We start from the raw sequence: 18,449 nt of genomic DNA on the forward strand, positions 1-18,449 counted from the left end.
GTCGAGATGTCGGTCAAGGCCAACTACAACATCGAGACGCCACTGCTCTGGCTCGCGCGCAAGCTCGTTGGGGACGACAATGTGAAGTTCATGGAGTCTCCTTCGCACTATGTTCCCCCCATGGCAATCTTTATGGATCCGGCGCAAATCGCTCGTCTGGAGGCCGACATGATGGCCGCCGCGAATGTACCGCTTCCTGACGAGGACGAGGATCTTTAATATGGAGGCATTTACATGTACAGAGTGTGCACTTCAGCAATAGTACAGGCAAGGCCATAAAAATATACAGGTGTACCAGCTGGGATGAACTTGTTGGTGTCCAACTGACGAGGGTCGATATTGGAGACTGCGTACTTGTGCAATAGTGCTACATAATTTTATTAGGGCGTCAGCACAAGGGATCTCAGATGCCCTTTCGACCATCATTCTCTCATTCAGACATCTTGTCTCATGCAAACAAGACCATCAGTCAGATGCTGACGTTTTTCCACGGACGTTTCCAAATCGTTTTCCAAGTCCATTGCTCAAGACGCCCAATATGTGGCCAGTCGCGGAATTCAAGTTGCTCCTCGTTGGCGATAGCGGCGTCGGCAAGTCGGCCCTCCTACAGCGCCACTTGACGGGCAAGTTCAAGGAGGCGTACACCGCCACGCCCAATACCGAGGCCCACACGCTCCGATTCGAGACCATCTTTGGACCGCTCCGGCTCAACTGCTCGGACATTGCCGGTCAGAGCTATCGCGACAGCTCGTACCTCGGCGCGCATGGCGCCATCATCATGTTTGACGTCACGTCGCGCCTCTCGTACCAGAACGTGCCCAACTGGCGCCTCGACGTTGTCCGCGTCTGCGAAGACATCCCAATCGTCCTCTGTGGCAACAAGGTCGACGATGTCCAGCACCGCGATGTCAAGCCCAAGCAAATCACTTTCCACCGACAGAAGAACCTTCAGTACTATGACATTTCCGTCAAGGCCAACTACCAACTCGAGAAACCTTTTTGTCATCTCGTGCGCAAAATCGTTGGCGATGACACCGTGACCTTTGTGAACGCGATTGCGATCGCACCCCCAGCGCTCGAGTTGGACGTCACGATGCTGGCCCGGCTCGAGGTCGACTATGTGGCAGCCATGAGCGCGCCACTGCCCGAGGTCGACGACGAGGACATGATCTAATGCCTTGTGCATTTGTCGCGCTGTACTGCTCTCCGAGTACTAGCTTAGCAAACTCCATAATAGTGAAGTGTATCAGTCTATCAAGTATGGAGTTTGTGGACAAGGGTGGAAAGTCATTGCGCCGACTCGTCGTGCGTCGCATGTGACAATGACACTTGCATTCTCGTTTTCAAAGAAATGGAATGTACAAAACAGGTATATCGTTTGTATCGATTTATATACACGTACATTATAGCGCGTCTACAATGGACGGGCGTAGTAGCTCGTGTTGGTAAAGACCACACGCTGGTACTCGGCAGGGCACTTGGGGAAGAGGACGAGAGGGTTGGCAGCTTCCGGCGCAAACAGCTCTTTTCCGGTCTGGATCGAAACGTACACGGCGAGGAAGCACGAGATGGCAATGCAGAGGACGGCAAAGATCTTCTCGCCGAGCGAGACGGTCGGCCAAAACGTCTTGAGGTAAAAGAGGATCGGAAGAATCATGTTGATGAGCGAGGATGTCGACGCGCCGACAAAGTCCATGAGCGCGCCGAGGTGGTCCTTCCACGCGACGGCGACAATGACGCAGACGCAAACCATGATCGTGCGCAAAATGGCCGCTTTCAGGTACGCGCCGGGCGCAGCATACGCATCATGCACCTCGCGGTGGACCTTGTCGTTGCCAAACCCGGTGCCCTGGAGCCCGTCCATGACGGGGGTTTCCATGATGAGGTTGTGCGCCGTCGACGTCCGCGGCGCGTCCCCGTGCAGCCCCAAGCAGAGGCGCTCGAGGATCTGAAAGACGGGAAAGAAAATGACCGAGAACGCGATCGTGACGTGGAGCTGCATAAAGATGAAGCTGAGAATCACGAGGCCGCGGTCCGCGGTGAAGCCGAGGTTGGAGCTCGCAATCGCAAAGAGGAGGTTCCCAGGTGTTTGGCAGCCCGTTGAGAAGACACCGAGCACCGAGACTAGAAAGAAGAAGATGGAGATCAGCGTCTGGGCCACCAAGATGAGCCGGGGCATGCGCTCGGGCTGGGTGTGTTCGTGCTGCAGCGTCGGAATGATAATGCACGCGCCATACGCGAGCGCGAGGTTCCCAAAGACAGTCGTGACACTCTTAAAGTCGACGGCCGGCGACGGCGGCGAGATGCCGCTTGGGTTGACATCGTGCATGTTGACAATGAGAAGGTACAGCGCGATCGAATCGGCAAAGACAGTGCCCAAGCAGCCCGCCGCCGCCATGCCCGCGCCCTCCTTCATCGTCGGCACGAGGCAGACCGGAAGAAGTGTGACCGCCATCAAGATGATCCACGTCGTATGCGAAAACGAGTTTGGGAAGAGGATCACGAGCAGCGAGCCGCCGAGTACGAGAAACACGATCGGCAGCAATGTGCAGAGAAGGCACTGCGAAACGATGGTGACATACCGCCCGGGCACGCCGAGGCACCACTCGCCGACGTCGCCAAAGGTAAACACCGTGCGCGGCGCGACGAGGAGCACCTTGGAGATACACCACGTCGCATATGTGTTGGCGACCGCCATAAAGACAAACGCGATCGTCGCCCACGCGTAGCCAGCGCTCGCATAGTTGCCAGCGAGGCCGAGCGACCCGACGCCGCAGACGCAGCAAAAGATGGAGAAGCACATCTTGATGTCCTCGACCGTCAAGAAGGGCGACGTCATGGGTCCAGTGGACGGCGAATGCTCGAGTGCATACAGAAGGAGCGCAACCCAAAGGGCACAGCGGGTCGTGTATTCGAATCGAACAAGTGGGTCGAGGTATACTAGGGCCGAGAGAGCCCGATCCGAGCGCGACCGCAGGAAAAAGAAGGCGCGAAGCAACTTCAACCTTCGAAGATTTGGACGCCCCACGGTTTGTCGTCAAGCTGATAAGGACAAATTCCCTTCCCGACCGGTAGTGGCGAGCGCCAAGGGACACGCACTTTGAGAGCCCAGCGCCCGCACACGGCAGTGTGCGGTATCTGGCAGCGCCGGCTGAGAGAAACGTCAGTCCGCGCGGAATATTGTCTTTCGTTGCACGATAACGTATTGGCATTTTCTAATGCGTAAAACAGGTCGCATTCCGCTGGGTCACGACGACCAAGGTCGCGGGCATGCCTGACGTGGCGTGAAAGCGCCAAGATCGTTGTGGCGGGAGGTCTTTATCCGGATCCGCATACGCAAAACGACCTCGACATGCGATTTTGGCCAATGAGATGTCGTATGTGCACTTTGGATCGCTTGGATTGGCTAAAATGCTATTGTTTTCAATTGCGGCCATATAAAATCCCTGCCAGCCAACCCATGAGTACGACGACGCGGAGCGAGGCTCCGGGCGCGGCCGAGCATGCGTCCAAGAAGCCCAAGCTCGACTTCGAGAGCTTGTACCAGAACTCGCTGCAGCTCACGCGGGGCATGGAGCAGCTCCCCTCCCTCCAGCGCAGCCTCGACCAGCTCCACGCGGTCACGAGCGCCAAGTCGCTGGCGGGCCCACCGACCGACGCCGCCTTCTCGAGCAACAAGGCGCAGTTCCTCTTGGCCGGCCGGGGCTTTGATGCTGAGAAGCTTAGCCGCGAGCTCCGTCAGAGTGAGCTCAAGGCGGCGTACGAGCCGCGGGACACGCTCGTCGGTGTGAGCGACCTTGACGGATTCCTGCGCCACCACCACGACATGATCGTTGTGACCGCGATCGAAGAGACCATGGCGGCGACGACCCGGGCCGCGCAGCAGAACGCGCTCAACACGCTCCACGATGAGTTCCAGACGTCCAAGACGAAGCTCATGGCGTATCTGCAAGGCCGCCAGGCGCCGCTCGCGTACCCGCGCCCGTCCCCGTCGACGTCCGTGCCTCCGTCTGTCGTCGGGCTCACGGCCACGCCGATGCCGGCGCCTCTTCAGAACATCCCGAGCACGATGACGGAAGCGATGAAGGTCTACGCGACGGTCACGCAGAAGCTCGTGCCCCGCGCGGCCGCGACGTCGGGGGACGTCTTCCAGGCGTTCGAGACGAGCGCACAGAGCCTTGTCGCGACGGCGTCGGCGTCGACGCTCGAGCAAGAGACGCTCTGCAGCTGGGAGCTCCTTCATCACATGGTCAACTTTGAACGGGGCGCGCCGGCCAAGCTCTCACTCCAGTCTGCGTTTGCGTCGCAGGACGCGTCCTTGCTCCAGTCGCTCGCGGGCGGCGCACAGACCCACTTTGAGCTCCGATACCGCCTCTTTATCGAGAGCCGGATCCGCCAGGAGCAGGCGCCGCGTGGTGGTGTCCCCGGCGTCAAGGCACTCGTGCAGACGTACACGCGCCACGTTCTGCGCACAACAAGCCTCTGGAGCGACGTCTACTACTGCCTTCGGACAGGCATTGCCAGCGATGCGCTCTCGCTTGTCGACGACGCGCTCAGCAAGGCGCCGGCCTCGACCAAGCTCCTCCAGCACGTCAAGGTCTGTCCGTCCTGTCCAATATCCTTCTCTCACGACGCTCTTTGTCTAGAACGCGCTGCAGAGCATTGTCCAGAAGCAGCCCGTCTCGGCACCCACCAAGGCCGCGATGCGGGACGAGTGCGACCACCTGGCGACGCTTCTCCTGGCCGTGGACCCGGCTGTCGACAAATTTCAAGTCGCGGTGTTGAACCTCCTGAGCTTCCACGACGCCTTTGCGCGCCAGGCCGGCGTCATGGAGAACATTGAAGACTTTCTCTGGCAACTGCAGTGGTTTGCTCACGCGTCAGAAGCCTCGCCAAGCGCGATCGCGTCCAAGGTCGTGACGCTCATCTCGCCGTCCGACTTTAACCACACGACGATCTCGGGCGTCTTTGAGTACGTCCGCCTCCTGCTTGTCTGCGGCCAGTTTGACACGGCGGTCGAGTCGCTCGCGGCGAAAGGGTATCTTGTCGAGGCCGTGCACTTTGCCTTGGCGCTCCACCACGTCGGCCTCTTCCCCAACCACAGCCTCTTTACGCGCCTCTTGCGGCAGTACGTGCACTCGTTCCAGCGCTCCAACCCGCAGGAAGCGGCCATGTACATTGCCTGCCACCAGTCGCTCGATGACCGCCGTCTTCTGAGTGCGACGCTGCTCCTCGATACGCTTGCGTTCGAGGTCCTTGGCGGCACGACGCACCCCTCGGATGCATCCCGGACGCCCGGTGCGCTCGACCAGTACCTCGACCGCAACGAGGTCCGCGACATTGTGCTCTACACGTCGCACATGGCGACTGACCAAGGTCGACCCTCGGATGCGCTCAAGCTCCTCACGCTGGCCGGCGATGTCCAGAGCACCATGGTATTGTTGAACGCCCAGCTGGCGGCGACGCTTTCGACGCCGGACCGCCAAGTGTGGCTCAACCACGCGCGGACGTTTGCCGACACGTGGCTCCGGTCGGCGTGGGCACTCGAGATCGTGCTCAACCAAGCGCGCGTCGCGGCGCATGCGTTCCAGACGCTCATGAACTTTGGGCTTTTCCTCGAGATCCTCGACAGCAAAAAGTACAGCGACGGCCTCGCGTTTGTCGAAGCGCTTGCGATCGTGCCGGCGCCAGTATGTCGACCTCTCGTCTTTGGAAGCGGACCTGACCCGATGGTGTGTAGGGCAGCGAACAGGCGAGCGCGGACCGGTTCGCGGACCTCGACGCCCAAGTGCAGCGCAACTTGCACCTTGTGCTGCTTGGGTACATGGAGTGCCTCGTCGAAGAGATGAAGCGCTGGAAACAGTCGATCTCGGACCTCGAGACACAAAAGCAAATGTGCCAGCAGCTCCGTGCCAAGGCCAAGGCCGTCGTCTCGTTCACGGGCATGATCAACGTCCGCCTGCCGCTTGGCACCAACGAACGCCTCAACCAGCTCGAGATCCGCATGATGTAGTTCCGTCCTCCTCATTTGCATACGCCCATAATACTACACCCTACGCTATGCCCACGGTCGACATCGCATCGCCGCCATTGTGCATTTTGGGTCGGGCTTGTGGCGGCAAGATGGAAATGTGGCGTGTGTTTAGCCTGCCCTGTATCCGGAGAGGATGTCCGGATACGCTGGCAGATCGCAATAAGCATGGACTCGCCGATCGCCGATGGCACGAAGCGCACGGTGCAGAAGCTGCCGCTGCTGACGACACGCGCAGGCCCGCGCGACGGCGACGCGTGGATCGCGCGCCTAAAAGAGGAGTACACGGCGCTCATCCAGGCAGGCCATGCTACTACGTTGGTCGGATGCGACGGGTGCGATTTAGTATGTGCAAATGAACAAGGCGGCGGACAACGACTGGTTTACGATCGCGTCCAATGCCAATGGCACACAGTACGTGGCTTCACGCTAACGGGACCTCATGGCTCGTGTAGCTGGACGGGCACGTGCTGGTCGTTCCACAATGGCCTGCGGTGCGTCGCCACGCTCGATGCTATCTATCTCTATATGGCGTAGATACGAGTTTGAGATGGAGTTTGAGATTCCAGCCACCTACCCCGTGACCAACCCCGAGATCTGGTGCGATCGAGCTACCGTGTGTCTCGGTCTTCATGTGCGTCGTAGCTTGCCCGAGCTGGACGGCAAGACAGCCAAGATGTACCGGTGCGCTCGTCGGTCCGCCGAGAACCTGGTTCCGAGGCAGCGATAGGGGCGGCAAGATCTGCCTCACAGTTCACTTTGAGCCGCTCTGGCAGCGAAACGTACCCCGCTTTGGCATCGCCCACGCACTCGCCCTTGGCGTACGTCCGTTCTCGTTGCCAGCGCCAATACGCTTTGTGTAGCTCGCTCCGTGGCTGGCTGCTGAAGTGCCCGACCTCATTGAACGGGGCATGATCTCGCCCGTCTAGCGCAAGCGCCATATTGCCACCCTGCTTACTGACGTGGCGTTCATGCCACTAGCTATTTCTACTCGAGGTCAACATTTGCAATCAGCTCTGTTAGTTAAGAGAAATCGCGGTCGGGAAGCACGAGCGGCGCGAGGAGCGTCCATGTGAAGAGGAGGGTCGTCGCCCACTGCGATGCGATTTGCACCCACATACTCACGCGCTGCGTGTCGCTCTCCCTACACCTCGATCGATACATGTATCAACTTGATACAAAGGTGATACCCGGTGCCGACGCCCCAGTTGGTGAGCGCCATGGCCATGTAGAGGCCGCTAAAGAGCATGATGCAGTGGAACTGCCAGCTCGGCGCCATGATCTGCGGTTCAATGTCGACGACACGGCGGCCCGCTTCGGCGCAGACGGGATCCAACGCTGTCTACGTGTCGCTCGTACCACACTAAGATAGGCTAAGATAGCACCTCTGTTGGGGCTTCGGGGAGCTCCAAGCGAAAGATGGACGACGCAGCGCACGACGTTCGCCACCTGCGTCGCATCGTAGACACATTCGTGTGTCGGCATGCCGTACCCCGTGTAGGAGACGGTCAGTGCGGCAATGATGGTGCTTGGAATCGAAATGGTACTCGCTCGGCTCCCGCCTTGGAGAAAGGCCGGTTCAACATCAGGAAGCAAGAGCAGCGTCTGCCAGAGAAGGTACACGAGGTAGAGCGCGATGGCGGCGGGCGGCAAGAGACCCGCGCCAACCCGGTCGGCCACTATTCGTTGAAAACGCTTTGCAAATGTGACAGCTCGACACAGCCTACCGCTGAGAAGCACAACGACCAGAATCGAGACACAGGTCCCAATGAGAAAGCCGAGCCCGAGGGGCGAGGCGGCGTAGTAGTAAAACTACCCTCACCAAATTCTTCACGCTTCCCAGATTTCAGATTGTGCGACGTACCAGAACGACGAGACCGAGCACAGCCAAGCCCAGACCCGTGACCGAGAGGCCGAGGTAGACACAAGGCCTATGCACCTGTACTACAGATAACGAAACGTGTCAGCGCTCTACCAGAGCCACGAGCGGGGCGCTTTGGGATCTTGCATGCGGTTGAGGAGGCTGTCGCGTACGTGGTCTACGCACACGCAAGTTGCGTCAGGACGACGGTCGGATCGCATCAAAGTGGCGTCGTACAGACGCAGTCGAGGAGGATGACGATTTGCATGAGGATGAAGAGGCCCGAGAGCACGGCCGCAATGTAGGCGTAGGCGTCAAAGACCTCTAGGAACACAACGTGTCTTCTGCGTAAAGGAGTAGGATGGTACCATTCGGGAGGAAGAAGGCGCCGGTGAGTGCACCGAGGTACACGGGCAGTTGGCAGCCGAGCACGAGGCGGCTCCGAAATGCGCGGTGTTCGTAGAGCCCACTCAGCAGCATGAGCACGAGGAAGAAGACCGCGATCGTCGCACTCGCCCTAGCACCAGATAGTGTCGCCTATGGACTCTTGCCGCAAAGTACCGGTAGATGGTTTGTTGGCCGAGGCAGTGGGCGTTGGCGCGGACGTCGCAGTGCCCGATCGCTGGCGATTTTTGCAGCAGATCTAGCGTCAATATCGTCAGTAGTACATATTGTCATTCGATAGATGGACAACCTTGTCCGTAGGTCGCCAGCAGCGCGGCCACGACCGCGTTGGCGAAGAAGAGCGCGAGGTACGGCCAGCGTTTCATCCCTTTTTAGCTGTGCGAGCGTCGTTTCGCGACCGTTCTTTAATGTTTAAAAGAAAGAATAAAAGAACGAAAGCCCCTCGCCCACGCTCCATCACAATCTGTGTCTTCTTTTCGGAAAATGTCCTGTCGGTTGTCGAGCGTCAACCACAGAGAGTCCACGACAAGGTGAATGCTTAAAAGAATGGATAGGCAGAATTTAAGAACGACAGAACCGACTAGAAGAAAGCGCGGTGGCGGTTTGACATGCATCGGCAACGGCCATGTCCGTTTCAAGATCGCAAAACACTGTCGGCAGAGCCGCAGTTGACAAGTCTCGATGAGCTGCGACGACGGCCTACGATGCGACCTTGTGCTCCACAAGACGCTCCGCCGGCGCGAGCTCGAGCGCGAGTGGTACCAACAGCACCGGTGCGAGCGCCTCCAAAAGCAGCGCAGCTACGACGCGATAAACCGAGAGAAGCGGCTGCAACAGATGAAAGCGTATCGACACAAGCACCGCGACCGGCAGCGCGAGTACAAGCAAGAATGGTACCGCCGCAACCGCGACGCTATCAAGCAAAAGCGACTCGAGCGCAAGGCGGCGACTGAGGCCCACGACAGCGATACGTCGCCGCTCGCCCTGCTCTGCCACGCTGCCTTGATGGCATGAGTCCGCTTGGCGTGTTGGGATATTTAGGCTACGAATGCATCGACAGGATAAGATTGAGAACGGTCTTATCCTATACATATTTGCTATTACCATTGGCATCCGCTGCAACGTCTGCCCCAGGGTATCACCGACTCGATGGACTCGAGTTGACAGCGGAAGATCGCATCTGGGAGGACCAAGTACGTTAAACCTGTTCAACCTGCGTCATTCCGTTCAACCCCACCGTTTAACCCACGTTTTGTCCAAAAACCTTTTAACCTCGCACCAAACAGTGTAAAACCCATTGATTTGTCCGAGCTGTCCGAGCACCATGTCGATCGTGACGCTGCAGCTCGGGCAATGCGGCAATCAGCTCGTACGTCGTCGCTCGCTGCGCACATGGCGTACGCATCTGCCGTAGGGCTATGCGCTCTTTGACAAGCTAGCGACCGAGCTCGAGGACCCGCTGGAGATGGACATCTTCTTCCGCGGGCCGTCGCACACGGCGCGGGCCGTGCTCATCGACATGGAGCCCAAGGTCCACGACGACACACATGCGTGAACGCATACCTCACAGAAGCATAGGTGGTCATGCAATGCCAGGACCGCGCGGCGGCGTCGGGGCGCTGGCAGTACGACCGCACCAACAGCGTGTGCCAGCAGAGCGGCTCGGGTACGCTGCACGTCGATCGCACACTGTTCTCGCGAGCGCGCTCTTGTAGGCAACAACTGGGCGCACGGCTACACGGTGCACGGCGCAGCTAGCGCCGAGGCCATCCTCGATGTCCTCCAGCGCGTACGTCGTCTCATCTTGGCTCGAGGTCGGTGCAACGTGACGCAGGAGGTCGAGCACTGCGACTACTTCAAGGGCTTTCACGCGATCCAGAGCCTGGCGGGCGGCACGGGCTCGGGCCTTGGCTCGTTCGTCGCGGATCTTTTACACGACCAGTTTCCGACGGCCCATCGCCTTCACACAGTCATTTGGCCCTACGAAGCCGGCGAGATCATCGTGCAGAACTACAACACACTGCTCACGATGGCCTGCCTCTCCGAGGTCGTACTACGCTGAGCTCCCTCTCGCTGACGTTGCTAACGTTAGTCGTCGGACGGTATTCTCTTGCTGCAGAACGACATGGCGGACCGCGCGTGCCAGAAGCTGCTCACGATCCCCAAGCCATCCCTCGACCAGATGAACCACGTGCTCGCCAACCACATTGCGTCCGTCTTGCTTCCTGCCGCAGCAGTCGACGTATACCTTGCTCGAAAAAAATATATCAAGGTATCGACTAGGCGCGATCGGCGTGTCTGCTGCCGACGATCTTGCGCGAACTCTGCGCCCACCCCGTGCGTTGCAACTTTGTCCATGTAAGCAGAGTGAACGGCATTACGGTTCTAGGGCTACAAGCTCCTGGACATCAAGCTCGTGCCACAGGTTCGACCGTCTCAAATGACATACAAAACGACCGACACTAGCTCTCGACACGGTCCCGCGAGTTTAGCACGCATCAGTGGTCGGGCATCCTCAAGCACCTGCACCAGGTACACACCGACGTGTGCGACGATGATACCACCCTCACTCGCTAGATGCAAATCGCCAATTGCAGCCTCGACGAAGGCGTCAACTGGGACATCTCGCTTGGTACAGGACACTTGTACTACTTCCTCCTACCGACGCTATGCGCAGAGACGTCGCCTCGGAGAGAAGTGAACCAAAGTGTCGGGAACCTCGTCTTCTTGCGCGGACCCGAGAGCGCGACCGTGGCCGCGACGGTGCTCGAGAGCTTTGGAGATCCACGCATGTACGCTGCCGCCCTTAGCGATAGCTGAACTCGTAGATAGGTATGCGCCGTGGGTGCACCCCAGCAGCCACCTCTTCTCGTCTCGGCAACCCTTTAGTCGCTACGACAAGGCGGCCGCGCTCGTCTCGTACGCGTCTCCTTCATGAGGACGCGCTTCAGCCAACGAGATGTGCTAGGAACTCCCAAGCGATGCTGCGCCCACTCGCAACGATGGTCGAGAAGGCCCACTGCATGTTTGCGTCCAAGGCGTATCTCCACCAGTACGCTGCGCACAACGTCGATGCTGAGTTTTTCGACTCGTGCTTTTTGCGGCTCGACCAGCTCGTGGCCAACTATGCGAGTTTGTAGACGACGACGCACGCCACAAATACTCTGCCTACTAGATTATATCCCACCACTGTACATTGTAGAGCGTCGTCAGCTTAAAGCAACACGACGTGGCGTCGAGGCGTGAGCGTATACCCTTCGGCTTGGGTCTCAACCGCGGTGTCCGCCACCGGTTGCTTTTGCCCGTGGACGACGCGGACGCCAATCGCAATGGCCACCAGCGCTACGGCGCCAATGCAAATCCCGATGACCGCCGATGCACCAAGACCGCTGCTGGACGCCGTGTCGGTGCGAGGCGTCTCGGCCGACTGGTTGGCCGAAGTCGGAGCCGTCGTTGGCTGCACGGGAATGACGATCGACGACGGTTCGGGCGTCACAGTGATTGGCTCGGTCAGCGGAGGCGCCGAACTGCGGTTGCTGCTGGGCGAGAACGTCGTTGCATTTGGCGAGAGCGACGTGGCGCTTGGTGTCGACGAGCTTGGCGGCAGCGTGGAGATCGATGGCGTCATGCTTGGGCTCACCGTGGAGGGTGGCGTCGTGCCGGGGACGGACGTTGTTGGGCGGTGCATGGAGCCGTCGGCGTTGAGGGAGATGGCACCCGGGTACCCGTCGGTCGCACAGCGCATGACCATGACGAGCTCATTGTCAGGAAACACGCTGCAGTAGGAACCCACCGGGCACGATCCAACCGCCGTGCCTACGAGCGCCATGAGTCATTTCGTCGAAGGACATATAGGCTCGCACCGGCGGCGGCGTAGATGCCAGAGCACGGCGTGGACGCGACGCACTGGACGTCGGCGAGGCCCAAGACGCTCACGGGCTGCATGTTGGCGGGGCATTCTACGCACGCGCAGCATGAGTATGCGAGAAGGATCAGGCGGGCACGCACGGGCCGCGTCGGTGGCGGCGATGGCGACGACGAGGGCGCGCCAGAGCTGCATGATGGCTGTGTCGAGAACGGCTGTACTCTAGTGTATGTATGGCGGAGCTTGCCAGCCCATGGTTGCCGAACGACCGGAATTGGAACTCGCAGCTGGCGACGCGAGCTCGCCGGACTGGATCTTGAACAGACGCCGCGCCTTTGGGATTGGCGATCCGGACGACAATTATCAAAAGGGTCTCTCAATCACTCATAGCCAATCAGCGACGAGTTGGACAAAACCTAAGTGTCGTCAGCCTAGCGATCTACAGTGTACGACCGCCATGCGCCATTTCTTGGTGGAATTGGACTTGGCGCTCAACGCACAACACTTGGCTACCAGTGCCGAGACAGGCGTGCGTGATGTCTATGGGAAGGCGACAAGGACGGTGCGGGCGAGATGAAGATTCATGTATTCTCTCGTCGCTCGGCGGCGGACTTGGGTGCATCGCACGGAAGCGCATGTTGAAGCCGGGACCCACTTGAGATGCCCCAACTTGTTTGTAACGTTAGGGACGGACCAGGGAAACCTGCGCCTCGAAGCTTCAATGCCGAGCGCAACGCGTGGCAGCCACCATGAACAGGCATGAACTCGCTCGAAGAATAGTTTGGTGGTGCTTATTAACATATTAGAATTGATGATACGGCTACGTAATTATATGTCCAGGAGACGGACGTCTAGAGTTGGTGAGAGAGTTTGGTTGTTGATGACATGCAAGACGTGTAGCTAGTCCATGAGCGCGACGTGGCATAACAGGTTCAAGTGACTGTCGGACTGCGGAGGTTGTTGTTGCTGCTGCTGATGCTGGTGGTGGTGATGCTGCTGCTGCGGGTGTGGCTGCTGCTGGTGCATAGGATGATGTTGGTGTTGGTGGAGCGCCTGGGGCTGCTGGGGGTGGTAGGGTGTATACTCGAAGGCACGAGTGTCGTGGTGGTGCTGGTGGTAGTGGTGGTGCGACATTGGCGGAAACTGCGGCGCGTGGTCGTAGACGCCGAAACGCGACGGCGGGCGGAGCGCCGAGACGGGTGGCGACGAGTACTGTGTCCGGGGGTCTTCGTGAATAAATAGAGCGGGCATCGTCGACTGGCGCGGCATCACAGGCACGCAGTGCGCGTTCGAGCTCGGCGACATCGTCATCGGCTCGTCTTGGCACGACGACGCCGGCGACGACTCGACGCTCGGCGTCGGCTTCTTCTTGTTGGAGCGGCGGTGGAGCGTGCCGGCTTGCTTCCGGCGCTCGTAGTACTCTTTCATTTTCGCGAGCGCCTTCTCGCGGTTCTTCTCGTACCACTCCTTCTTGTACTCGCGGCGAAATTCCTTGTTGGACTGCTCGTCGGCTTTCGTGCGCGTCTTGGTCTTCTTGGTCGCGGCCTTGGCGGCCGTCGTGGGTGCAAACCGGCGCGTGTGTACGAATTCATCGCCGGAGCTCGAGTCTTCGGTCGTGCCGGTGGAGATAACAGAGGACGACGGCGACGGCGTCGACCAGGACGGGTACGGGGCATCGATGTCGAGGTGCACGGGCGCCTTGCGGGGGGCGGCGCGGCCAGAGTCGCCAAGGATGTCCGAGAGCATCATAGTCGTTCCAAGAGTGACAATGTTGCTCGGCGCTCATTTTTTTTGCGGGCGGCGTTACAGCAAGCGCCCTTTCTCGGCGTTTCATTGGCCCAAAAGCCCGGCCTCTGCGCTGTGATTGGCCCGTACGCAAGTAATGTCTTGTTTTCTTGAATCAATGACACGCAAGGCCCAATCACACGCCGCGGTTCAGGTTGCCCTTTCGTATCCGGACCGAATCCGGATCGAAGCGTGTTTGTGACCGCACGTGTAATGGGGTGTTGAGGCGTGAGTGATACATTACGGGAGACCCTGGCGAATGCGAATTTCTTGCCACGTCGTAAGAAGACCGTGACAATGAACACCGCGGCGCTGTACCAAGATGCACCCGAGAGCTAGCGTCGCCACCATTCATGGCGCCGCGGCTACTGCGCGGCTTCTATGGAAGAACCAGCAGAGTTCGTGGCCAGAGTAGCAGTATCGAGCAGGTGCCGAGAAGCAGCAAGGCTGGCGCACGGCGTGGTCAGTAGAAGAGCCGTATATCTTCCAAGGGTAAAGTCGCGGTGGCGTCGGTAGCGCCGCCGCTGATATTCCAAGCATTTCAGTGTGCGCACTGGCAATCGCCGTGTTAGGCTTGTGTTATGGATGCCCGCAGTCGCATACGATCAATGAGAAGCCCAAAGTTTTCGCGCAAGGATGGCGTGCACGATCTTTTTATGCTGACGTGGTAGTCGCCGGTCCGGACGCACTTGGCGCGCACGCGTCACACACAAAGACGTAAACGCCGGCACGCGACGTCTTTTGGCGCTTGGAGCGAACGCACCCTGCGTGGAACTGCTGCTTGCACTGCTGGCAACGCACCATAAAACCAAACGGTTCATCGTGGCACGTTGGGCACTCGTCGGGCACGCGCGCGGCTGCGGTTTGGGTTGCGACGGGAAACTCTGCGACGGTGCTGGTTGCAGTCAACGCTGGCGACAGCGCCCCACTGGAAGCAAGAGATGCTGAAACACATGGGGCGATGGCTGATGGGGCTTGGGTCCGCTGGGTGGCTTCGTCCGCAGGTTGCTGCTGCTGTGTCACGCGCTTTTCCATCTCGTCCTTGGCGTGAAGCGCCGCCTCGAGCTCGGCCACGTGTTTCGCCTTCTCGCGAAGCGCGTTCTCCGCATCCATGATCTTGGCCTGCATCTCTTCGATTTCGACGAGCTTCGCGTGTTCACCCGTGATCGACGCCATCGAGAGCTCCTCGACTTGCTTCAACAGAGCCCCGCGCTCGGCGTCGTACTCTGCGCAAATCAGTGCAATGGAGCTCTGAAGCGAGTCCATGGCTTGGGTGCCGCTCAAGCTCGACGCTTCGTACTTGGCGACGAGCTGGGCCTGCGCGCCAAGCTGCACGCGCTATGAACATAAACGTGACCTATTTGCTCGAAACTCTATGGTGCGTGGCTACCAGCTCGAGAAGCTGTGTCTGCGCTGTCGCGGTCTCATCCGCCGCCTTCGCAAGCGCTTCTTCCAGTCGGCTCACTGTGGTCTCGTACTCGATGTTCTGGCTTTGAAGCCGGCCGACTTGGTCGCAGAGACCATCCACCATCTCTTGCCGGGCGCTTGGCGGCGTCGCATCGGTCGCGGCCTTGTTTTTCTGCGCGAGCAGCATGGCTTCGCATGTCCCTTGGCTCTGAGCAAGGTATACAAGGTCAACAGCAATTCTTGATGTCGAGGGACCTCTTCCAGAGATTGGACTTCCTTGGACACTACACATCGGTTTTTCACGAAGCTCTTTCACGGAGGTAGCTTACGTTGGTTCACGGCCTTTGTCAAGTCCGATGTGTACGTGTCCAAATACCTGGATGTCATGCGCACTTGCTCCTGCAGAGTCATTCACCATATCAACGACGAGGACGAGTAGTATCATGGTACAAGTTGCTCCAAGGCTGTTGTTTCTTGGTGCGAGAAGCCTTGCACGGCCGCCTCATGCTTCGTTGCGGAGTCTTCTGTCATGGTCGTGGACGCTTCCTAGGCAAGGCAGTAGCACCGTACCCGATCATATAGCCGGCATGGCACCCGTTCCGCGAATATCTTAGCTACGTAGGCTTCTCGTTCTTGCAGGGTTTGCTGGAGCGCTTCGACTTGGTCACTCGCCGCATGCTACGCCCATTACAAGTCATTGTCAACTTGGGCTTAAGGTCCATCGTACCCATTCACGATGGAGCTCGGTGTATCGCCGGTCCTTCCCCACCATCTCTTCTTGCATGTCCTCCAGCGCGCGCGCCATGTTTGCCTTCTCCATGGCCCATTCTTCCTTGCGCTGGGTCATCTCGTCGCGGAGCGCTTGCATGCCCCGGGCTGCTTCGTCCAGCGCTGTCTCCTTGGCTGCTAGGCGGTCGCATCTACCTCGGTAACTTAGGTCTCATGGTCATCTTCCTCCTGCTCGTACATGGCGCCGATGACATCGCGGGCCCGCGCATGCTGCTTGTGGAGCGTCCCGAGCTCGGCCATCGCGCGCGAATTGAAAAGTGGATCTTTGTTCGGATACGCCTATCCGGATTCTAAATTCTCCACCAATCCGCGTCGTTTGCGCATTTGGAGTCTATTTTTAGCTGGCGTCCTGGCCGTGCTGAAAAAGGCAAGTTTGCGATTAGCATGTCCAACAGCCCTGCCAAGGCCGACGCCAAGAGCCCGCGGTCGCCGTCCAAGTCGCCCAACAAGGGCGTCGGCGCTGCGCCGCTGCACACGGCCTACGATGACATCAAATCGTCCTGCGGCGAGCAAGTCGACTCGCGGAAGCGCACGGCGCCAACCACGTGCTTTGGCAGCAGCAGCCGCGGCCAAGGCTCCGACGGCTCCAAGTCCCCTGTCAGAAGCCAGCTCTAGCCCATCGCGCCTCACGTGTATGGCCTGTAGGGACCTGGCGCGTATCAAGTGCCAACGTCCCTCGGCAAGCCCGTGCTCTCGACGATGCGCACGGCGCCAGCATGCTCGGTCGCTGGCCGGGAAAAGTTTGGCTCTGTCTCCGACCTCAAGTTGGCGGCCAGCTGCCCTGGCCCTGGTATGTTGACGAGTATGTTAATGCAGCGCTGATGCTACATGGTGCTGCGTAGGCGACTACTCGAGCCAAGTGGTTAATCTGAAGGAGGCCAACGCACCCCACTACTCGCTCGGCAAAAAGTGGACTACGCCGGCTGAGCCCACCAAGAAGTCACCAGGCCCAGGTACTAGAAGGACGACATATATAGGTTGCATCACGCTTGTATGCAGGTGCATATGACACACCCGAGAGCATTAGCACCAAAGCCGTACGTCGTTTCTTACGTGGCGTCGGCAAGAACATACTGGGGTGTAGGTACGCTCAACGAACCGCTCGGCGCCCGCGCCATCGTTTTCGAAAGTCAACCGAAAGCCGCTCACCGAGTCGTCCACTGCCGACGTGGGCCCTGGTTCGTACTGACTGGTAGCGCGCCAGAATCCTAGTTTTTACTTAGGTCAGTACAACACGGGCAACGTCGCCGTTGGTCGCCAAGTAGTGTCGACAGTAAACAACTCGGGTATGGGCTTGCTTGTTCCGTGAGCCGTGGACGGACGCGTCGATCTCTTGGTGTAGCGGCCTACTCGTTCTCGATCGTCGGTCGCTCCAAGGCGCCCGTCGGTGCCCGCAGCAGCCACGAAATGAGTCCCGCCCCCAACGCCTACAAGCAGCAAGCTGCGGTGGGCACGCAAGTCCTCTCCAACTTTAAGACGGCGCCCAAGTGCACCATGTCGGGCCGGACCAAGTTTGGGAGTCATTTTTAACATGTATTCGCATGGTTGCCTCTGCTTCTTCTTCTACCTACGCGTCTTCGTCGTCGTCGTTCGCATCATCCTGGTGCTGCTGGCGCCACTGCTTCATCATCTCGTACTCGTTGTAATGCTGCTTGCGCTTCTTGGAAAAGTCCTTCTTCTTGGGCGACCCCGTGTCAGAGTCCGAGTCCCACTCGCTTCGCTTCTCCTGCACCTTAAGCTTCGTCTCGAGCTCGTCCCACTTGAGCTCCGAGCCGTTCGAGGCGCTGCGCGCGGGCGAGATGGGCGCCAACGAAGCCGGCTTGGAGGGCTCTGCGTGCGCGGGGTGCGCATTGTGCAGCTCAAGCGTGACGTCGGTCATGGCGACGGGGATCGCGCTGCCGTGGTCTTCCTCGGCCTCGTAGTAGTGGTACGGGGTGTTGGGCTCGTTGATCTTCATGCGTGTCCCGCGGTCCAGATCATGGAGCGCGATCGTCTCCTCGTCCCACTGGATCCGCGGCTTGGCCTTTAGCGCGTCGGTCATGGTGCGATGAACAGAATAAGAACAAGCACCGCGCATCCGGTTAATGCGTATACGGATGCTCCCGTTGAAATCCTCCCACGCGGCGGGTTTTTGGCGCTGATCTACAGCATCCGCGGGCCTCTGCTCTACCGGTATGATGCTATTCCGCCAGGGAACCTAAGCTTACCTTCAAAGTAAGCGGCGGTCTCCTTCTCGGCACGCGTACCTGCAGCAGCTACCGGTCCCCGTATTGCACCGGTACGCTCGACCAAATGTGCATCCTTGC

At 59.1% G+C, this 18,449-nt stretch overlaps 13 protein-coding genes across 15 annotated transcripts; 7 read left to right on the forward strand and 6 right to left on the reverse strand.

Annotated features, from left to right (window-relative positions):
- Positions 1–6: 6 nt before the first annotated feature.
- On the forward strand, positions 7–309 carry SDRG_10776 (GTP-binding nuclear protein Ran; the record flags this gene model as incomplete). The annotated part of the gene is made up of 1 exon (XM_008616785.1): positions 7–309. The coding sequence occupies one exon, from the start codon at positions 7–9 to the stop codon at positions 217–219; it is 213 nt and encodes a 70-aa protein (XP_008615007.1). The 3' UTR covers positions 220–309.
- A 222-nt stretch (positions 310–531) lies between these two features.
- Positions 532–1,258, forward strand: SDRG_10777 (GTP-binding nuclear protein Ran). Its single transcript, XM_008616786.1, has one exon. It carries the CDS (start codon positions 539–541, stop codon positions 1,172–1,174), a length of 636 nt encoding a protein of 211 aa, XP_008615008.1. The 5' UTR covers positions 532–538; the 3' UTR covers positions 1,175–1,258.
- A 94-nt stretch (positions 1,259–1,352) lies between these two features.
- SDRG_10778 (hypothetical protein) lies at positions 1,353–2,892 on the reverse strand. The gene has a single exon (XM_008616787.1). The coding sequence runs from the start codon at positions 2,837–2,839 to the stop codon at positions 1,415–1,417; it is 1,425 nt and encodes a 474-aa protein (XP_008615009.1). The 5' UTR covers positions 2,840–2,892; the 3' UTR covers positions 1,353–1,414.
- A 568-nt stretch (positions 2,893–3,460) lies between these two features.
- Positions 3,461–6,013, forward strand: SDRG_10779 (hypothetical protein; the record flags this gene model as incomplete). Its single annotated transcript, XM_008616788.1, has 3 exons — positions 3,461–4,597; positions 4,647–5,690; positions 5,741–6,013. 3 exons carry the CDS (start codon positions 3,461–3,463, stop codon positions 6,011–6,013), a joined length of 2,454 nt encoding a protein of 817 aa, XP_008615010.1.
- A 184-nt stretch (positions 6,014–6,197) lies between these two features.
- Positions 6,198–7,214, forward strand: SDRG_10780 (the record flags this gene model as incomplete). 2 transcript variants are annotated; one of them, XM_008616789.1, is made up of 7 exons in its annotated part: positions 6,198–6,331; positions 6,378–6,445; positions 6,487–6,525; positions 6,569–6,631; positions 6,677–6,715; positions 6,762–6,852; positions 6,895–7,214. In XM_008616789.1, coding segments are annotated over 7 exons (500 nt in total), but the record flags the coding sequence as incomplete, so codon positions are not given. The 2 variants fall into 2 exon arrangements, with proteins under 2 accessions (XP_008615011.1, XP_008615012.1); XM_008616790.1 differs by lacking the exons at positions 6,762–6,852; positions 6,895–7,214 and having other exon boundaries at positions 6,200–6,331; positions 6,677–6,761.
- Positions 7,022–8,683, reverse strand: SDRG_10781 (hypothetical protein). Its single transcript, XM_008616791.1, has 11 exons — positions 8,587–8,683; positions 8,454–8,535; positions 8,261–8,409; positions 8,130–8,216; positions 8,007–8,070; positions 7,896–7,962; positions 7,759–7,843; positions 7,524–7,710; positions 7,417–7,480; positions 7,222–7,373; positions 7,022–7,175 (listed from the first exon to the last, which is right to left on the reverse strand). Exons 1-11 carry the CDS (start codon positions 8,660–8,662, stop codon positions 7,055–7,057), a joined length of 1,134 nt encoding a protein of 377 aa, XP_008615013.1. The 5' UTR covers positions 8,663–8,683; the 3' UTR covers positions 7,022–7,054.
- A 256-nt stretch (positions 8,684–8,939) lies between these two features.
- SDRG_10782 (hypothetical protein) lies at positions 8,940–9,414 on the forward strand. The gene has a single exon (XM_008616792.1). It carries the CDS (start codon positions 8,979–8,981, stop codon positions 9,309–9,311), a length of 333 nt encoding a protein of 110 aa, XP_008615014.1. The 5' UTR covers positions 8,940–8,978; the 3' UTR covers positions 9,312–9,414.
- Positions 9,415–9,603: 189 nt separating this feature from the next.
- Positions 9,604–11,546, forward strand: SDRG_10783. 2 transcript variants are annotated; one of them, XM_008616793.1, is made up of 13 exons: positions 9,604–9,666; positions 9,712–9,828; positions 9,876–9,963; positions 10,013–10,086; positions 10,132–10,344; positions 10,390–10,539; positions 10,581–10,634; positions 10,687–10,722; positions 10,764–10,829; positions 10,875–10,929; positions 10,975–11,089; positions 11,130–11,216; positions 11,266–11,546. In XM_008616793.1, the coding sequence occupies exons 1-13, from the start codon at positions 9,622–9,624 to the stop codon at positions 11,435–11,437; spliced, it is 1,272 nt and encodes a 423-aa protein (XP_008615015.1). In that variant the 5' UTR covers positions 9,604–9,621; the 3' UTR covers positions 11,438–11,546. The 2 variants fall into 2 exon arrangements, with proteins under 2 accessions (XP_008615015.1, XP_008615016.1); XM_008616794.1 differs by having other exon boundaries at positions 11,130–11,546.
- Positions 11,447–12,494, reverse strand: SDRG_10784 (hypothetical protein). The gene is made up of 3 exons (XM_008616795.1): positions 12,306–12,494; positions 12,161–12,256; positions 11,447–12,113 (listed from the first exon to the last, which is right to left on the reverse strand). The coding sequence occupies exons 1-3, from the start codon at positions 12,355–12,357 to the stop codon at positions 11,512–11,514; spliced, it is 750 nt and encodes a 249-aa protein (XP_008615017.1). The 5' UTR covers positions 12,358–12,494; the 3' UTR covers positions 11,447–11,511.
- A 433-nt stretch (positions 12,495–12,927) lies between these two features.
- Positions 12,928–13,916, reverse strand: SDRG_10785 (hypothetical protein). Its single transcript, XM_008616796.1, has one exon. The coding sequence runs from the start codon at positions 13,909–13,911 to the stop codon at positions 13,063–13,065; it is 849 nt and encodes a 282-aa protein (XP_008615018.1). The 5' UTR covers positions 13,912–13,916; the 3' UTR covers positions 12,928–13,062.
- A 466-nt stretch (positions 13,917–14,382) lies between these two features.
- SDRG_10786 (hypothetical protein) lies at positions 14,383–16,387 on the reverse strand. The gene is made up of 8 exons (XM_008616797.1): positions 16,322–16,387; positions 16,082–16,274; positions 15,949–16,032; positions 15,805–15,900; positions 15,684–15,753; positions 15,610–15,638; positions 15,338–15,562; positions 14,383–15,285 (listed from the first exon to the last, which is right to left on the reverse strand). Exons 1-8 carry the CDS (start codon positions 16,381–16,383, stop codon positions 14,602–14,604), a joined length of 1,443 nt encoding a protein of 480 aa, XP_008615019.1. The 5' UTR covers positions 16,384–16,387; the 3' UTR covers positions 14,383–14,601.
- A 140-nt stretch (positions 16,388–16,527) lies between these two features.
- On the forward strand, positions 16,528–17,673 carry SDRG_10787 (hypothetical protein; the record flags this gene model as incomplete). The annotated part of the gene is made up of 7 exons (XM_008616798.1): positions 16,528–16,740; positions 16,789–16,933; positions 16,986–17,096; positions 17,143–17,180; positions 17,228–17,321; positions 17,367–17,429; positions 17,486–17,673. 7 exons carry the CDS (start codon positions 16,528–16,530, stop codon positions 17,671–17,673), a joined length of 852 nt encoding a protein of 283 aa, XP_008615020.1.
- A 37-nt stretch (positions 17,674–17,710) lies between these two features.
- SDRG_10788 (hypothetical protein) lies at positions 17,711–18,220 on the reverse strand (the record flags this gene model as incomplete). Its single annotated transcript, XM_008616799.1, has 1 exon — positions 17,711–18,220. The coding sequence occupies one exon, from the start codon at positions 18,218–18,220 to the stop codon at positions 17,711–17,713; it is 510 nt and encodes a 169-aa protein (XP_008615021.1).
- Positions 18,221–18,449: the final 229 nt, after the last annotated feature.

Source organism: Saprolegnia diclina, assembly GCF_000281045.1.
Source record: "Saprolegnia diclina VS20 unplaced genomic scaffold supercont1.37, whole genome shotgun sequence".
NCBI lineage: Eukaryota > Oomycota > Saprolegniomycetes > Saprolegniales > Saprolegniaceae > Saprolegnia > Saprolegnia diclina.

What these genes read in the sequence shown, in the direction of transcription:
- SDRG_10777 (XM_008616786.1), top strand. Translation starts at nt 539, where the DNA reads ATGTGGCCAGTCGCGGAATTCAAGTTGCTCCTCGTTGGCGATAGCGGC.
- SDRG_10778 (XM_008616787.1), bottom strand. Translation starts at nt 2,839, where the DNA reads ATGACGTCGCCCTTCTTGACGGTCGAGGACATCAAGATGTGCTTCTCC.
- SDRG_10781 (XM_008616791.1), bottom strand. Translation starts at nt 8,662, where the DNA reads ATGAAACGCTGGCCGTACCTCGCGCTCTTCTTCGCCAACGCGGTCGTG. An exon ending in GGCCAACAAACCATCTACCG is followed by an intron (nt 8,410 to 8,453) that starts GTACTTTGCGGC and finishes ATCTGGTGCTAG; the next exon opens with GGCGAGTGCGACGATCGCGG. An exon ending in CTGACCGTCTCCTACACGGG is followed by an intron (nt 7,481 to 7,523) that starts GTACGGCATGCC and finishes GATGCGACGCAG; the next exon opens with GTGGCGAACGTCGTGCGCTG.
- SDRG_10782 (XM_008616792.1), top strand. Translation starts at nt 8,979, where the DNA reads ATGAGCTGCGACGACGGCCTACGATGCGACCTTGTGCTCCACAAGACG.
- SDRG_10783 (XM_008616793.1), top strand. Translation starts at nt 9,622, where the DNA reads ATGTCGATCGTGACGCTGCAGCTCGGGCAATGCGGCAATCAGCTC. An exon ending in GGCAATGCGGCAATCAGCTC is followed by an intron (nt 9,667 to 9,711) that starts GTACGTCGTCGC and finishes CATCTGCCGTAG; the next exon opens with GGCTATGCGCTCTTTGACAA. An exon ending in TCCTCAAGCACCTGCACCAG is followed by an intron (nt 10,830 to 10,874) that starts GTACACACCGAC and finishes CTCACTCGCTAG; the next exon opens with ATGCAAATCGCCAATTGCAG.
- SDRG_10784 (XM_008616795.1), bottom strand. Translation starts at nt 12,357, where the DNA reads ATGCAGCTCTGGCGCGCCCTCGTCGTCGCCATCGCCGCCACCGACGCG. An exon ending in CGCCGCCACCGACGCGGCCC is followed by an intron (nt 12,257 to 12,305) that starts GTGCGTGCCCGC and finishes GCGCGTGCGTAG; the next exon opens with AATGCCCCGCCAACATGCAG. An exon ending in TGGCATCTACGCCGCCGCCG is followed by an intron (nt 12,114 to 12,160) that starts GTGCGAGCCTAT and finishes TGGCGCTCGTAG; the next exon opens with GCACGGCGGTTGGATCGTGC.
- SDRG_10785 (XM_008616796.1), bottom strand. Translation starts at nt 13,911, where the DNA reads ATGATGCTCTCGGACATCCTTGGCGACTCTGGCCGCGCCGCCCCCCGC.
- SDRG_10786 (XM_008616797.1), bottom strand. Translation starts at nt 16,383, where the DNA reads ATGGCCGAGCTCGGGACGCTCCACAAGCAGCATGCGCGGGCCCGCGAT. An exon ending in CCGAGCTCCATCGTGAATGG is followed by an intron (nt 16,033 to 16,081) that starts GTACGATGGACC and finishes TAATGGGCGTAG; the next exon opens with CATGCGGCGAGTGACCAAGT. An exon ending in AAGTCCAATCTCTGGAAGAG is followed by an intron (nt 15,563 to 15,609) that starts GTCCCTCGACAT and finishes TACCTTGCTCAG; the next exon opens with AGCCAAGGGACATGCGAAGC.